Source organism: Lygodium microphyllum, chromosome 18, assembly GCF_053477565.2.
Source record: "Lygodium microphyllum isolate KBCC chromosome 18, Lygodium_microphyllum_v1.1.10, whole genome shotgun sequence".
Classification (NCBI taxonomy): domain Eukaryota; kingdom Viridiplantae; phylum Streptophyta; class Polypodiopsida; order Schizaeales; family Lygodiaceae; genus Lygodium; species Lygodium microphyllum.
Genome location: NC_141152.1, coordinates 77,770,273 through 77,789,030, shown reverse-complemented (window position 1 = coordinate 77,789,030; position 18,758 = coordinate 77,770,273). Strand labels below are relative to the sequence as shown.

General features: G+C 39.3%; 1 protein-coding gene across 2 annotated transcripts in view; it reads right to left on the bottom strand.

Annotated features, from left to right (window-relative positions):
• Window positions 1-9,599: 9,599 nt before the first annotated feature.
• Window positions 9,600-18,758, bottom strand: part of NDT1 (NAD+ transporter 1) — a 65,726-nt gene continuing 56,567 nt past the window's right edge. For both annotated transcript variants that reach the window (XM_087698890.1, XM_087698889.1), the window contains exons 9-10: window positions 10,628-10,722; window positions 9,600-10,544 (exon numbers count right to left, since the gene is read on the bottom strand). In XM_087698890.1, the coding sequence (XP_087555016.1) occupies window positions 10,173-10,544; window positions 10,628-10,722 (467 nt within the window). In that variant the 3' untranslated portion in view covers window positions 9,600-10,172. The remainder of the gene's footprint in view (window positions 10,545-10,627; window positions 10,723-18,758) is intronic.

Below are 18,758 nucleotides of genomic sequence, written 5' to 3'. Positions count from 1 at the left end.
GTTCTGTGTGACGAACTTCCTCATTGGAAAGGGCCTTTATGAGTTTGTCTCAGGTGAAGAAAAGGAGCCAGAGCTGGGTATCCCTCCAACTGCAGATGAGTTAAAAGAATGGAAAGAGTGGAATGCGAAAGACAAAAAGATGATGTACTGGCTATCTGCAGTAATTGATAATACTATGCTGGGACATATTAGGAATGCAGAAACTTCACATGCAGCTTGGACGATTTTTGAGAGTATGTTTTCAGTAAACACAAAGGCATAAAAGATTCAACTCAAGCAAGAGTTGAATGCCTTGAAGAAAGGAAAAATGTCTGTCAATGAGTATGTGTTGAAGGTGAGGAGCATTACAGATGCTTTAGCAGCGATTGATGCAATGCCGAATGATGATGATTTGGTTTCATCCACTCTGAGTGGCCTTAACAATGAGAAAGCATGGAAATCATTTTTTACTTCAGTATATGTACGGAAGCCATTTTCAGATTTTGATGAGCTGATCTCTCTCATAATTACTGAAGAGATCAATATGCAGGGTGATTTGTCTGAAAGAAATGGTGAACATGTCCAAGCATTTTACTCGAGTTCAGAAAGGGGACGTGATAGATCCTCTTCAAGAGGCCGTGGTACAGGACATGGTAGTGAGAACTAGCAAAACAAATTGAATCAACAGTTTGGTGATATGCAAGTTTCAAGAGGTCATGGTAACTTTAGAGGTAGGAGGAGCTTTAGAGGAAGAGATGGATGGCAAAACAGATGTTCTAACAACTTTGGTATTGTGTATTACTACTGTGGTAAAACAGGTCATATTACAGTCCAATGTTATGCTAAGAAAGATTATATTTGTAGTGGTAAGTTACAGCAAGGGAACTATGCATCCTCTTCACGACAGAATGAAGACAAAAATGAACGTCTGTTTGTTATGCAGCATATGTTGAATGTTGTTATAGGAAAGGGAATACATGATGATGTTTGGTATGTTGATTCAGGTGCATCCAATCATATGACCAACCATGCAGAATGGTTTGGAGAGATGCAAGATTTGCAAAATACAGGTTATTTGTAGATGGGTGATGATTCATGCCACCCAATTTCACACATTAAAAAATTTTCCTTGTCCTTGCATGATGGTAATACAAAGAGTCTTTCAAATGTATTGCATGTGCCATCTATTACAAAGAACTTGGTATCTGTCGGTCAAATGGTAGAGCAAGGGCTGCAAGTCAGATTTAATGTAAAGGGCTACTTTGTAGATGACTTCAATGACAAGTGCACGTTGGTTACAAAGGGAAGTAGAGTTGGACGTATGTTTATTCTGGATGCTAGAATTCCTACTACGAATGCTGCTATGTATGCTAAAGGAAAAGATGTTGTTGCAGATATTGAAATTTGGTACAAATGCATTGGATATGCACAAAGGCTAAAATTAATGCAGTCCAAAGGGCAAGTTTGCCTACATTTAGAATTGTAGAATTTCATAAGGTATGCGAAGCATGTCAATTTGGTAATAAGTAGACAAGACAACCCTTTTCACATGACAAAGATGTAAGCAGAAATATCCTTGATGTTGTGCATACAGATATTTGGGGGCCTACACAAAATGTATCTCTTGGAGGCAGTTCATACTTTGTCACATTCATTGATAATTGTTCTAGAAAGCTGTGGGTATATTTTATGAAGGAAAAGAGTGAAGCATTTGAGCACTTTAGAACTTTCAAGGTTGTAGTTGAAAGAGAAACAGGCTTGAAAGTAAAGTGTTTGAGGTCAGATGAAGGGGGAGAGTACCTCTCGAATGAGTTCAGTGATTTTCTGAAGTCTCAAGGGATAAAGGGACAGTTCACATGCAGGTATACCCCACAGCAAAATGGGGTTGCAGAAAGGAAAAACAGGCATATTGCAGAAGTTGCATGTGTCTTGATGGCTGAAAAGAATATGCCTAAGCATTTTTAGTCTGAGGCTGTTCATACTGTCGTTTATATTATGAACAGAACCCCCACAGCTGCAGTTCATGGTATGACTCCTAACGAATGCTTTACTGGCAAGAAACCTGATGTATCGCACTTGAAGGTATTTGACTGTGTTGCATACGTTCATGTGCCAGATGAGCTACGGAAGAAGCTTGATCCAAAGGCAGAAAAATGTATTTTTATTGGATACTCTTTAGAGCAGAAAGTGTATCGTTGTTATAACCCTGTCACATGTAAATTCAAAGTGAGCAGGGATGTCATCTTTGATGAAATGAGTAGTTGGTATGCATCCCTAGTGGTGATGCATTGGATGATGATGATGATCATGACACTCATGTGCAGGCTGAAAAGCAAGAATCACAGACTCTTAGTGGACCAGAGACATCATCTGGTAGTCCTTGGTCTGGGAGACTAAGGAGTAGCTCTACATCTTCAGGTGCATCTAGTAGCACTATAGGTAAAGACAAAGGAAAGAATAAAGTGTCAGATGGCATTGATGCAGTTCTTGATGGAGACTCCAGTGGCTCAGAGAGCTTGGATGATGAGCTTGGCATTCCTTCAGTAAGGACTCCAGGTGTGCAGAGAGCACGCGTCAATGCAAAGACTCCATTGAGTGATCCAGTGGTACGCAGATCTAGCAGGGTGAGATACCCTGTTAATAGATTTGGTTTTGAAGGTTATGCAACTCACCATTATGCTTATATGGTAAAAGTGATTGAGGATGTTGAGCCCGCATGTTTTGAGGAGGCTGTTGGTCATGCTCATTGGGATGCAGCAATGGATGAGGAGATGGCTGCATTAGAGGCCAATAAGACTTAGGATCTTGTATCATTACTGAAGGGCAAGAAAGCTATTGGATGTAAGTGGGTTTATAAGATTAAGAACAATGCAGATGGTTCTATTAGTAGGTACAAAGTTAGGCTGGTTGCAAAAGGCTATTCCCAGACATATGGCATAGATTATAAAGAAACCTTCAATCTAGTTACTAGGATGGCAACTTTCAGATATGTGTGATTGCTTTGGCAGCAGCCAAAGGTTGGAGGTTGCAGCAAATGGATGTGAAGAATGCCTTCTTGCATGGTGATTTGCATGAAGAAGTGTATATGAATCAGCCAGTAGGTTATGAAGATTTAGAGCACCCCACGTATGTGTGCAGGTTGAAGAAGGCGCTCTATAGGCTCAAGCAAGCACCTAGAGCATGGTCTGACAAGATCAGAGAGTATCTTGTCAATATTGGATTTTATGTTTCTGATACTGATCACTCTCTTTATGTGAGAAAGAAAGATATAGGTTTGGTCATCATAGTCATCTATGTGGATGACTTGATTATTACAGGTGATAGTGATAGTGGGATTGCTAAAGTCAAGGACTTTTTGAAGAAGAAGTTTGAGATGAAGGATTTAGGTGAGCTAAGGTACTTCCTTGGCATTGAGGTGATCAGATGTGATGATAGTATATGGCTGTCCCAAAGACAGTATGGCTTGGATATGTTGTCCAAGTATGGTATGACAGCATGCAAACCACTTTCAGTCCCGTTGGAGCAGAATGTAAAGTTGAGTGCTGATGGTTGAGGATGAGATAGAAGACCCTACTATGTTCAGGAGGATAGTGGGGAGTTTGATCTACATGACCATTACAAGGCCAGACTTGAGCTACGTTGTTGGTCTTGTGAGTCAGTTTTAGTACCTAGAAAGCCACATTTGGATGCAATCAGACGCATATTGAGATATGTGAAGTCTACATTATATTATGGACTCTTCTATGAGGCAGGTACAGATGTATAGGTGTTTGGATACACAGATGCAGATTGTGCTGGTAGTATGTCTGATAGAAGATCTACCAGCGGATACATGTTCTCTCTTGGTAGTGCAGCAGTTACTTGGAGCAGCAAAAAGCAATCTACAGTTGCTTTGTTGAGTACAGAGGCTAAGTATAGAGGTGCTACTGTTGCAGCATGTGAGGTAGTATGGCTGCAAAAGTTATTGGCTGATTTAGATGTGCAGGTGGAAGGTCCAGTTGTCATTTATTGTGACAACATGAGCGGTATACAGTTGGCTAGGAACCCTGTGTTCCATGCCAGGACAAAACATATTGAGGTACGCTACCACTTTGTGAGAGAGAAGGTACTAGCAGGTGAGATTGACTTGGTGCATGTCAGTACACAGGATCAGATAGCTGACGTCTTCACAAAGGCATTGGGTACAGAGAAGATTCAAAAGTTTCGAAGCTCACTTGGCGTTGCAGAGATGCAGTTGAGCTTAAGGGGGAGTGTTGAGATGACAAGCTTAACACATGCGAACATTAATGATGGACCGCCTGGTTAGATGGGTCCACACGTTTACACTTAGCACGTCAGTGGTCATTATGACTCTCACATGGCCACTGACTCATTACTTATTATATTCAAGTTTTTACACCTATTTACAGTTGGCATAATTATAGCGCCAGTCGACTAGTGTAGTCGGTTATGCATTGTTTGACTTAGTAGAACACTTTCCTTTATGTTGTATCTTATCTATACTTTGTGTACATTGTAAAGTGTGTGGAAGAAGAAGAAGAAACCAGCAAGAAAACGTTTTGGCCTCCACCTCTCTTCTTGTCTCTTGAGTGAGCTTCTCCTTGTGCATTCTGTGTGTGTTCGACGCAACATCTTGAGCAAGTCCCCCCACCACGCGATTCTTGACAATCTTTAATCTGAACCCAAGCATATGAAGAACCATCATCCAAGGCTTTTGTTTCCAGTCTTAATTCTAAAATATAGGGCTGCCCCAAAATCACTGGATAACTCCATGAATCTTGCACAAAAAAATGATATTCATCCCTAACATCTCCAATAGTCATGGGAACATTCGGACAAGCTGCATAAAGATCCCCTAATGAATTGTTTGCCGCACGCATATGCCATCCTAGATCTGCATCAATTGGCCAACCTCCATTCTCATACAAACTGTGTGCCATAACATTGATTTCAAAACCATGATCCAAGAGAGCTATGCAAGGCATCTCTCTTTCTCCCACTTTAATAATTGTCTCTGTTGTAGCACGAGCCCAATGCATTCGTGAATAATGGCTGCTTGGAATAAAATGAGCATCTTCTTCTTCATGTGCTTGTTGATGGACATCCCTATTATACATAGCCTTTTCTCTATGCTTAGTGCTACCCATAATACCATTTTCGGCCACAAGCTTGCTATCTATACTTCCATCTAGCCCATTTTCAACATCAGCCTGTTCCAAAACAACATTACATATATCATTATATTCCCTCTGAAGATGTTTCTCTATGTCTTTGTCAACCTACATCAATGCTTGCAAAACTTCACCATCAAACTTCGCCAAGTGTGAATTCCACTCTACTGCCAAGTATGCGATCTTCCAAGACTTTTTAAGATTTGTGGTAGTCTCAAGATCTAATCGTAACCTGTAACCGGATTGATTGCCCCTTTTCTTTCCTTCTTGTTTCTTCTCTTGAGATGCATCATCCATAACATGCTCAGGTATTGCTTTTTCAATCTCTTTTTGTTGCTCCATTTTACTTCGTGTTATGCGTTTAGATGGGCGTGAAGTGGAAGGACCAGCAGTGTCCTCATCTCTTCTTCTCTTTTCTTCCACAAGAGCTTCTTGATTATGAACCTCAGCCAAATAAGCATAGGCTGAAAATGAGTCCATTGGTGCACTCCATCATGTTCTCCCTCGTATACTCTGACTTGCATCAACCAATTCAGACTTTGCTGTTTTGCCATTTTCCATGCAATCTATTGCTTGCATCCAAACACAAGATTTTGCTTCAGCCATGCTTCCTTTATCAGCTTCATCAGTCCTTTCAATTCTCAACCCATATGTGGCTGCATCTATGGCAGCAAATGCTATCCTTGTAGCCATATCTTCCAACTTATTCTACATGCCACCATTTCCAAATTTTGGCTCTATTGGAAGACCAATTTCTGTTGCATGTATTTTTCCATCTTTCCAAAAGATTAACCTTTTTGCTTCCGCTTCACGGTAAGCTGTACAATCTCGCTTTTCATGTTGTAAACTATCACACCAAATGCATCTCCTCTTGTATCCTTCTTTGTACAGTCTTTGGGCTATTGTCTGAGTCTTCTCTTCTACCTTAACGTCCAACTTTTCGACCTTTGCATAGATCTATATCAAATTCAACCTCAAATCACGCATGCCTGTGATTAATCCATCCACATCATCACCTTTAAGAGTTGGACCAACAGGTATAGCTGGTTGTTCCGCCATAGCTACAAGTGCCTTGGCTGCAATTTCAACCCCCTTCTGAGCACTGGCAGTTATAGTACATGTATCCCATCTTAATTTCATTCGCTCTCTCTTTACCAACATATGCGCTACTTCAGTTACATTAGCCCAATCTGATTTCAGTCATGTTTCAGAAGAGGCATCTTCTAAGCGATTAGTCAGCTTCTTTTGCAAGTCAGGATCTCCAGCCTTCAAAAACAAATCAATTTTCTGACTCTCCAATGATTACTGCTCATCGGCATCCAATTGTGCATACCGACTTTCAAATTCACGGAGCAAAGTTGTAGCAGCCAACCCTTTCATGGGCTTTTCAATCCAATCTATAAATATCTTTTTAGTTACCAATCCTACATCTTCCAAGAAAAACTCTTTTCTCAAAGCTTTCTTAAAAGCTACCCAATCAGCATCTCTTCTATGTAACTCATCAATTCGATCACTCAAAGCATGCATAGCCAAACGAGAGAAATACCGACTCCATGCATACTGCAGTATCTCATGAAACATCTTTTCTTCATACAGTCGAATGAAGACCGAAACATTTTTGACTTTTAAACTACTACAATTCTTGTCCCACTGCCTGCAATGCATTCATGGCTAAGGAATCAATTATTTCTGCTTCCTGCCGAGTTTGCATATGTTGTTGAAACAACAACTACTGCTATTGTTGTTGTTGCAACAAAGCAATCATTTGTTGTAAAGCATCCACCACCGTTTGAAGCTGTAGAATCTCTCATCTTTACACACCTCTGTTGTTGACTTTCACGTCGGGTTCACCACTGTCGAAGCGTTTGCGGTCGAAAGTCTACCGCAAGGATAAGAGACAATAGAGTGAATAGAGATTCAAGGAGTGAAGTAGACAAAAAAGAAGGGGTTGAAAGAAAAAGAAGATATGAAAGAATACTCGCAAAAAGAAATAGAAGACGTAGAATAATACTCACATAATTGAAGCATTTCAGTTTATATCTCCATTATCAAAAGACAAATCTCTTGTACACAAAAACGTACACAAAATAATACCTTCCTCTATACTGCTCAAACCGCCAATCTGATGCTTCCATTGGCTCCAAAATGGGGGTAAAATACTAGTACATCTCATCAAAATTATGCCAGATCACTCCATCTCCCACTTGGGTGATATTCACTGCTTGAAAACAACGATCGCGACGTGTGCGATTTCGTCCATCTCTCTTTTTACATAAAATCCTCACAGATGGCTGAAAGCTACATATTTTCTTTTGCATGTCATCCTAATCTAAAAGTTGTCTACAATTTTTGGAGATTTTACAAGAGATAATGTCTAAAACATCATAAACCAGCTACACTTGTCCAAAAAACTAATATGTTTGAACTATGGACCCTAACACTAATGTCTAAAATGGCATTAGCTCTCTAGATCAATAAAAAAGCCGCACTTTAGAGTTTTTCACATGATGTGCGCGATCAATAAAAAAATCGCACTTTAGAGAGTTTCGCATGGTGTGCACGTAGCGATACGACAACGCGCACACACACGCGAGAATTGGATAAATTAATCACAAATATTTTCCTAAACAAATAATCTTATAAGTAAGACCTCTCAAATGGTTTGTAACCATTAGCACTCTTAGTATGAACACCTTAGTCATTAAACTTATCAAGCTACTTTTGGGTTAGTGCTTTAGCACTCTTAGTATGAACACTTTAGTCGTTAAACTTATCAAGCTACTTTTGAGCTAGCACTCTTAATATGAACACCTTAGTCATTAAATTTATCAAGCTACTTTTGAGTTAGTGCTTTAGCACTCTTGGTATGAACACCTTAGTCGTTAAACTTGTCTAGCTACTTTTGAGTTAGTGCTAATGACTACAAATCATTTGAGAGGTCTTACCTATAAGATTACTTGCTTAGGGAAATATGTGTGATTAATTTATCCAATTTTGATACGCATGTGCGCACACAAAAACACGTGTATGCACACACTTACATCCATATCCATGCACTCACAATATCATTTTTTAATAGGAATGATATAGAGTTATAAGACACAACGATAAGGAACACATGCACACGTGTTAGGAAGTCGAACTGAGGGGTGAGATCTTGATGGGGAGTGATGGTGATGCAAACCACTCGAAATTTTGATGGTAGAGATGGTGGTAGACTTGCCATATGGTTTGCCTTTGGAGACACAAGGCATCACAGGGCTACAAAATGTGTTACATGTGCAAGGAGATTATCTAGTTGCTAACATCATTGTCATTGAGGTGCTTCCACTGTAGGATTCATGCTTGACACACTCAATGGGGCATCAAAGCATATTGTACACCTCCCATGTCCCACCAGTTTAGTAAACTAGACAAGGATGCCCCTACCCTTCTTTTGTGTATTGTGTGTGTGTGTGTGTGTGTGTGTGTGTGTGTGTGTGTGTGAGCTTTTCCTTTAATTTTCTAAAAATAAACCCTTCTTTCTCAAAAAACAAGATATCCACACTTCCATGCTCAATGGACCACTTAAACTAAAGTTAATACTGTGTAAAAAAATTTGGGACCTGCACCTTGTCACCGCACCATTGCATAAGCATATGCCCTTAAGGGCAATGCTAACAAAGACCTCATACCCCCTCATCAACAATCCAAGCTACAAAGGGAAAAGAACCCTTAACAAAACATTAAAAGTCAAGTCTCCAGTCCCTATGTGTTAAGAGTAGATTTACATGCTATGGAGAGAAAATTACAAATCATTCTCTTGGAGGAGATCTACACTCTCTAGAGACCAAGTTACAACTAAAGGTTATTATCACATACTCTCTTTCTTCTTGTTTTCCTCTATATGGCAAACGCCATTTGTGACCCATAAATGACAAGAAAAAGTACTTTCCAAATGGTTTAGCACAAATCTCTCAAACTAAAATTGAAAGCCAAGATCCGCTTATGAAGAGCATAGATTGCTGCCAATTATGGAAACGAGGGAACAACCTTTACCAAGGTTTATTCAGAATCTAGAAACCGCCTTTCACCAAGCCAAGCCTGGCATATTGAGAGAAGGCATATTTTGACAGACTCCAATTAAAGATGGAAGACTTATTTTGGGAAAACATCAATCTTCTGTTGATTTTCGGCTTGAATGGCCGTGCCAACAATCTTCTATTTATTTTTAAGAACATACTTATTAGCCTTTGATGTCCTTAAAAAGGAAATCAGAGCATTGACAAAAACATTTCTTTAAGGTTCAACTTTCATCTCAAACCAGTTCCTAGATAATCCCTGGGAAAAAGATAGTGCATTGCAGCGATCTCCATAACAAATCCATGTCTTATTGCAGCATTGCTTTCATCATAGACTCAGAAGCAGCCAAAAGGCAAGCTCAGGAAAATCTTCGAAATAGAGGCCATATTAGGTGATTGTATCAAGATGTCCTTGGGTTCAAAAGAAAACAACTACAATTATTGCTACTTAGCCAGGAGCACAGATGACCAGCCAAAGGCAGCATCCTGTTGCAGCAAAGGCTGACACACATGCTACTTAGTACAAATTCGAAAATCATAGTACACCAACAATTTTGTTGGCCAAAACTTACATGCTTTTAACATCCCTGATCGAGTTACATGGCAATTGCTAAGGAGCTTAAACAGCTCGTAGGTGGTAAATTTTATCAATAACTTGGTCCTAGTCTGACAGTGTACAGATCTTAGGCTTTCCTAAAAAGGTCGCCCATTTCAGAATCAGGTTGGCAGATATCCAATAGATAATTTACAGGATATTTGAATGACTCCTGCTAGCCTGTACGTGGTAGGCAGTTACACTCTATGCTGAGTACACTGAGAAGTGCACAAACTGTTTGGCTACCACTGTATATGACACGTTTGTTTCATTTTTAAAGCCCAGTGTTGGACTTGTACCAGTATGCTATATTGAGCAAGTTACCCATGGATCCAATTCACATAGACAAATCTCAACATAACATGGTTACTGCCGGGATGCTTGAAGATCCTTCTGAGACAAAGGTAAGCCTTTCATATTTGCTGGACCTTGAGACTCTGTATATCCGGGTGTAGAATGTTCAACTAATGACCCCACTCCAGATTGCCGAGCTGGTGGAGTGGTTTCAGAATGTGTATCTGGTGCGAGCAACTTTTCCAATTTTCTTAACAAAAACTCATAACTGGTAAATGTGATCACAGCAGCAGGAGTTGTCCTCATCAGATTGGTTGCACAACCACTGTAGAACCCTGCAATACCTTCACTTAGGTAAACCTTCCTGATGCAATCAATAACACCTTTGTAACGCAGCTCTGCGTTCTTGAAGTGCCTTTGTTCTTGCAATCTAGACCGAACAACCTAAAATTGGCAACCATAGTTGCAAACATTGAAAAATAAAGATGACACCAGTAAGTAAACTCTTATGGATAATTGAAACGTACCTCATGGGGGTAGGTTAGTGTTGATGCTGCGACTTTTGATAATGAAGAGGCAAGGGCCACATCACTGCTGCCCAGTTGGTCTGGCCTCGTTCTCTCTGTTAAACATAAAAGTTGTATAAGAAGAAACATGTCCAGAACTGTTCAAGCTTTTACATTTCAGAAACCTGGAATAACACAGATGTCAAAAAGGGCCCTGTAACCTAGTAGTGGAGGAATCTTTGAAAATAATACACTTTTATCAAAATATAAAGAACCACGTGGGCACCAGACATTTTGGCACCTACTGCTGTACTTAATGTTACTATTCTAGCAATTCAAACCTGCTGTAAAACATCCACAGCAGGTTCCAGGAGGAGTTCTATGTGCAAGCTATTGGAGTTAAACAAGGCCTACCCCTCTAACAGAGAGGAGTACAAATAAACTATCACCTCCCTTAGCTATTTGGGTCAAACTATATCAACAAGGTCATAAGTACAGACCCCAAAAGAAGCTTATCCTCGTACTTGAATGCCACGTATCAAAGCATGAGCCAAAGATGCAAGTGTTCTAGGGTTTGAAAGTATTCTAAGGTGCTACAAAGACAGTATTGAGAATATCAATAAGCCTTCGAGGACCTGAAGACAATCAAATCTTTCTATCCTTGGAGACAATCTCTGAAGCCAGCAGCAATTGTATGAGCACAGTATTTCAGCTAAGTAAAGCATCTAGTGGCTTATAGAACCAGAAGCTAAAGGAAACCAACTTACAGTATTCCGCTTATTGGCAAAGAGTTATTGTTGATAGTAAATGCAATAACGGATGTGAGGAAGTATTGTTGCATACAGATTCAAATCCAAGACACATCAAGAAGCTCAACATTGTTTGCTTACAGTCACAGAAGGACAGTGGCAGCTCTATTACAAATTCAGCTGCACGATAGGAATAAAGACTGTGTTTCGTGAAATCATTAAAAATACATAAGAAATCAAATGTTACTCCATTGAATATAAACTCTAAACTTGTTGCTTCAACATGATGCATCGCGAACCATATACAAAATCTAAATATAGTGACAAGACAAGTAATGACAAACATCCAAGGATAGTTCCTAGGAGTTTCAGCAACTGGGAAACAGAAACGTGTTTCAGAGTCATGAAACAGAGTACAGCCTCTGTCTGAAATGGCAAAAGGAACATCAACATGTGTGTAATAACTAGTTCTAGTACAAGCTGCTACTTTAGCCTTTCCATTATAGATGCTTACATTGCCAGTGAAACAGAGGACTGCCACAGTCTTAAATGGCAAAACAGGATCCCAAAAAACATAAATATATAAATAGAGACATAAACGTGTGTAGTAACTAGTTATAGTACAATCTGCTACTTTACCCTTTCCATTATAGGTGCTTACATTGCCAAACATACACATTACACTATCATGTGGACTGGCTGCCAACAATGATCAAAGTTAGTACTACTTTAGTTACACAAATCGCTGTATGGACTTCATGCATTCTCTCACTATGCATGGCTGTAATGAAGAGAAACAAGCTGCAAACACATGCAACAAAGTAGAACTATGAAATGGAAACATGAATGGGTAAAGTTTCAGGGCCACTCCCCTAAACAGCAAAATAAAGATTAAAATGAAAACCTCATTTAAAAATTACTTAAATTAAAAAATGACAACCTCAAAACACATTTCGGAGTTCCTGAAACATTTCCATTTCAATGTTTCACTTTCAAGCCACTATAACACTATTTCAGGCAAATATGAATCCAATTTCCAATATCATTAATAAATTCTGAAGAGTCAAGGTGCATACAACAAACAGAGTGGAGCAAGTAACAAGTGCCAACTTGCCATTGAGTCGCTATTCATAGCAAATAGAAAAGATTAGTCACTAAACAAAACACTCTAGAGGGGCCAGGCAGAGTCTGAAGAGTCAAGGTGCATACAACAAACAGAGTGGGGCAAGTAACAAGTACCAACTTGCCATTGAGTCACTATCCATAGCAAATAGAAAAGATTAGTCACTAAACAAAACACTCTAGAGGGCCCAGGCAGAGTCACAAGAAACATCCATTTCTGGGTCATCCATTTCTGTTCTCCTTCTCCATTCCCATCCCCATGCCTATTCCATGTGACTCTACTCGCACAAAATGGCGATCGGTGGACATCCTCATTTCTATTTCCTGTCCCTATTTCCTGATCTATGTGACTATGGACCTAGACCTTGCTACCTAAGAGGTTATATTACACACATCCTCAAGCCCATCACTAAAGAGAGACTCATGATAGTCTCATGAGGCTGCACCAAAATCACCATTTCCAAAGAGATTGTCACCATCACCATACTCTGACTCTTGAAATAGGAGTATCCAAACAAACATTGGTAATTGCAGTAGGTGAGCTCCCAAGGCCATGCTTCACATAACTCCTACCTTTAACTTGTGTGTTGCCACCAATTGTAACCCTAGGAGTACGTGAAACTTGATGGGGATCAATCTCCTCTAGTTCCAAGTAGAGCTCAACACATCTGTGTGTGTGTGCACTTTCAAGTGTGGCCCTTTTCAACTTGAACACTATTGGTTTGGATCTTGCCACAATATTTGCAAGCCTATCAATAGGCATTCATTCTATTCATGGCATTTTCTCAAGGTGAGAGGTGCGCGATGTGAGTGCTTCGTGAAGAGCCTTACGTATTGTGATAGAGGCAAAATAGAAACTAGAGAGAAATTACAATCAGCAAGCAATTTGAGCCAATTGCCCCTTGATTTTCACCTAGGACTTGCACAACTAGAACCATCAACTGGCCAAATGCTACCCCTATTTACAATGGATGGGCTAGTATCCGAAATCCCTGTCAATTCCACAAATTTCAAGTACTGATTTCATTAAATAATGCCTTCTCCTATTGGCACAAGTCCCAAGGTGATTGTCAAACCCTGATTTCTACATATAGGGTTTATAGCAGAAATCCTCCTACTGTCCACCAAATCTAACTAAGATCTCTTGAGAGTGATTGGGAAGTACAAAGATCTTTTGAGAAAGTACTAGAGAAGGTCAAAGAAAGCCAAGATGAGAGAGAGACCTGATTTTCCTGCAAGAAAACCCTAATATCTACCTGTTGTCTGCTCCAGCCGACATTTAATACAGTCACCTACTGCAAGGCACCTCCAAAATGCTCCCCTGATCAGCAATGTTGTTGTAGCCATTGAAAGGTGGCTCCTTGCTGTCTCCTACCTGTTGAGGCTCCTATATGGCTATCTTCTGTAGCAAATTGATGTTCTCTTATCAAAAAAAGGACCGATAGCTCTCTCTCTCTCCCCCCTAGGTTGTAAACTAACTGAATGGCTAAGACTCAACCCCCCAAAAACGTTTTCTCAGTTTGCATAGGCATTTTTGCGAAGTAGCAACCTTCTGACCCATTTTTGAGTACTATCTAGCCATTTAATTAATTTTCAGAATTAAATCATCTTGAAAATTAATTTCAACCCTTCTGACCCTACCCAACATCAAATATACCCATCCAAAATTAAATTGGATAGGCCATTTGTAACCTGGAGCGGTCCCCAGCCTCTATTGACCCTTAAACTAGCATTAATTAATTAATTAATGCTAGACTCTAGTGTCACCAATAGCACTTATTGGCCAAACAATTGTCCTAGGGTCAAAACTAACACCAATTGATCCCCAAAGCCAAGTCGACATAACTTATCACAACTTATGCTTTTGACACCTATTGCATCCTCAAGGTCTTTGACCTATTACCAAGAAATAACTACCATGTGCATCACATATGCTAAACAACCTTACACATTTGATTAATAACTTGATCAAGGATTATCAATCATATTAAAGCATCTTAAAATTTAACATCCCATCACAAACCTCCCCCTTGAAATCCTTGCAATCGTTCTCGATTGCACTACATTGTACCAAAGGAATAGCATATTGCACTCGAATTTCCAAAAGACATTAGAATCACAATATTGCCCACTGTTTTCCAACCATGCCATAAGCCCCAAAACCTGCTGAAAGTTTCCAACCAGCATAAACATGATATAAATCTAAAATACAATTCAAAATTGTTGCCAGAAACTCATCAGATGTATCCATAACACTATCAATGGTATTTACTAACATGTCCATGGTACAAGCTATAAACCATTGAAAACTAAGCATAATCAAATCATAAACTTATCATTTACTGATCTGAGAACTGATCACAAAATACTGCAAATGTGGCCCCGAACAAATCACAAACTGATTCTAAAAACATCAATAACTAATGCAAAAGCAGATGCAAAACTAATCCCAAAAATGATCATAAATTGTTCTCAAATTGACCATAAATTGAGCTGAAATTGATCAAAAATTTATCTCAAAATTAAGGCAAAAGCTCATGCCCAATTGATCATGAACTGATTCCAAACTGATGCAAAAGTATAATCTCAGAGCCACAGTAACAACCATACTTATCAACATATATTTTACAATGACATAGTATCTCGAATACATGCTAAATATATCTCAGATCCACTACATACAAGAGCTGTAACAAGTGGAAGAGTGAAAGTGTCACCTCTTCCCCTGCAGCATCAAGTAATACTCTGGATCCCTACTTTGCTAAACCTGACTAAGCCCAGCTCTAACTAAAAGGTATCTAGGTAAAGTTACATCACAGCAAGAGATGGCCACACAATTTGTTTGTGACATGAAACTAATTACACTTCAAAGTGCAAATGAGACCCTCAAGCATAGAAGAGTCCCAATGTACGGGTGCTATCTAAAAACATGTTTGGTTGATATTAAAGCTGCGTGCCAAGGCTCTACATAAAATATGCCAATTGGGAGACATCAAACTAAGTATTCGATCATGTATTACACAAGTACAATAAGCATATAATGGTATGTTGATAACAAGAGGCATCAAACAGTTCCCCTACATCACCAAGTGAAAATCTGTGCATTGTATTCGCTAGTGTAGAGGATGGGCTTACAATCCTCCATTTGAAAATGTTAAAGTGAATGGTCCAATGTAGTTGGACTAATGCACGATAAGACCCCTTCAACTGATGCAAACTAGATACCAAAATAGTACTGCAAGAGACAAGATCAATGGCATCAAAAGATGAATCAAAATCAGCCTTTAAAACTATAATGACTTATTCGACCCACTCAATAGCATGTCATCCACATACAAAATAAGGATCAACAAATCCACACCATCTTGCAAACATATAGTGCACTTTCTATAGGTGAGTTGCAAAAACTAAGGGCAATCAAGTGGGCATGAATCTTCTTATACAACGCTACTTCAAACCATACAATGCCTTATGCAAAGGATGCATCTTGCCCTCTGATCTATTTTGAACAAAGTCTGAAAGCTTTGTAGCATGAACCTCTCTGTATAGTTCACCAGTCAAAGAGACAATCATCACATCCAACTAATGCACATGGCATTCAAAAATGTGCTACCAATGCATGACATTGCGTACATTAGTCATATGTGAAGTAGATGCAAATGTCTCATCATAATCAATCCCATGCTATTGGGCATACCCTTTGGCAACAAGCCTTGCTTTAGAGCATTCAATGATTTCCATCTAACTTTCATTTGAAGTTATAGACCCACTTTGCCCCTATGGCATTAAGTCGCATAACTCCCATGTGTCATTCTTGGCAATGGACTACATGTCACCACTCAATGTTCATTGTCCATTGCACTCTCAAATAAAATAGACTCTTCAATGGATATGTAGCAACAAGTGCCTGTGCAAGAGAATTACCATGTGCATGCCCAATGGCAACTCTTGTTCTACCACGGAGTGGACTGCACTATTTCCTGTGTCACACAATGTGTCCAACAACCATCTCATAATTGTTTCCAACTCCCTAACAGCAACCCTCTACTTCAACCAATACATGGCCATCATTTGCCTGATGAAAAGGCTGAAACTCAAGCTAACTGAGATTTTGAAGGCATGCTTCTCGAGACAACTACGAAACCCTAATTTCAAAAATTCAAAATTGTGTCAAGAAATTCATTGTTGAAAGATTGATCAATCCAACAACGAACTGGAAAAGAGAGAAAGAAAGTTACATTAAAGTCCTGTGGAGATCAAAACTGACCTAAAGGACAAAATGAGATACATCAATCATCACTTGTACATTCCACTTTGGGTGCCAAAAAAGCATAATCAACTAGGACTTGTTGGGATGAGTGCACAATGGGAATGCGAGTCAAAAGTGGAGCAAGAGCAATGTTGAGTGTAAGAGAATGAGAGAGAATTCCAAGATTAGTGTACCAACTGATCGCAGTACACAAAGAATAAAATGTAATTGTATGTCAGGGTACAAATAAGGGTGCACATTTTATTCATATGTTAGGGTACAAATAAGGGTGTGTTTACACCCATATAAGTTAATACACGGAGATTAAGGGACTTTACACCCAACAACCTCCCACTTAAAGACCCAAAGTGATACCTTTAAGCTAGCCAACTCCCACTAATCAGATGCAATGCTCATGGTGAGCCTTTGGAAGACTTTTAGTGAGAACATCCATAGGGTTATCTTGGGTTTTGACCTTTCTCAAAGTGATAAGACCATCATCCAAGACCTATCAAATGAAGAGGTACCAAACATCTATGTTTTTGGTACGTGCATTAAACATGGCATTCTTAGCCAAACATATAGCACTATGGTTATCACCAAGAAGCACTGGAATACATAAAAAGAGACCAAAATCCTTGGCCAAACGACCAAGCTAAATAGCTTCCTTAGAAGATTTTGTGACAGAAATATATTCAACCTTTGTTGTACTCAGTGCCACAATTTTCTGCAATCTTAAACACCAAGAGATAGCCCCACCAACCAAAGTAAAGACATACCCACTCGTAGATTTTCTAGTGTCAAGATCTCCTACCATGTCCGAATCACAAAATCCCTGCAACTCTAGTGTACCCTTTCCATAGCATATACACTTCTCTTGTGTATCTTTTAAGTATCTAAAGATACATTTCGTTGCTTCCCAATGTCGCTTGCCAGGGTTAGACATGAATCTACTAACAACTCTCACCACATGAGCGATGTCAAGGCAAGTTGCAACCATGGCATACATCAAAGAACCACAAGCTGATACATAAGGTATGCCCTTCATAGCGCTAGCAACTTCATCATCTTTTGGGCAATCACTTTTGCTAAGCTTTGTATGTGGCGGTTAAGGCACACCAAGAAGCTTAGCATCAACCATATTAAACCTATCAAGTACTTTGCTAATGTACTTGTCCTGTGAGGGAAACAAGTGTTGCCCTTTATATCGTTTAATGTGCATGCCCAAAATGTGTTTGATTGCCCCCAAATCTTTCATTGAAAAGGCTGAACTCAATTGCCTTTTAAGATTATTCAAAGTACTCTTATGTTTTCTTGCAATCAACATATCATCCACATATAAGACCAGCACAATAAGGCTTTCCATCATCAATCTTTTCAATGTATAAGACTACATGATTGCATTTAAATCCATGGTTGAACATAAAAGTATCAAGCTTTTTATACCACTACCTAGGGGCTTGTTTCAGCCCATATAAGCTGCATTTCATCTAACAAACCAAATGCACTTTCCCTAGAATGGAATGTATAGTTGTTGCCCAAGTAAACCTTGCCTAGGCAACCTGCAATATATTCTAAAAAGGACTCCAAAGGGGGAGTAACATGAAAAGAGCCACAGCTATCCACTTTCCATAATTGGGACAGCCCATCATGAGCTGAAATTAAAGCATCAATTACCTCCTTTTTGGTGATGTGCATATCACCTATTGCTGCCATAATATCTACATCATTGCATGATGTTGCAACAAGTATCTCTTCAGTGTCAAGAAGCTCTTCAATGACCATACTAGATGCAACGTTTCCCTTTACAACTTCTTTTGAGGGAGAGCTGTCATCATCTTTCTTGTCATCCTTCTTTTTATTTCCTTGTTATTTCTTTCCTTCTTGCTCTTTCTTGTAGTACAAGCAATCGGGCTTTTTATACCATTTATACCCACACCAATAGCAAATAACATCTTGTTGTTTGCCCTTGCTTTTACTCCTACTTTTGCCTTAATTTCTTGTATTGTCCCTCTTCTCTGACCTACCTCTA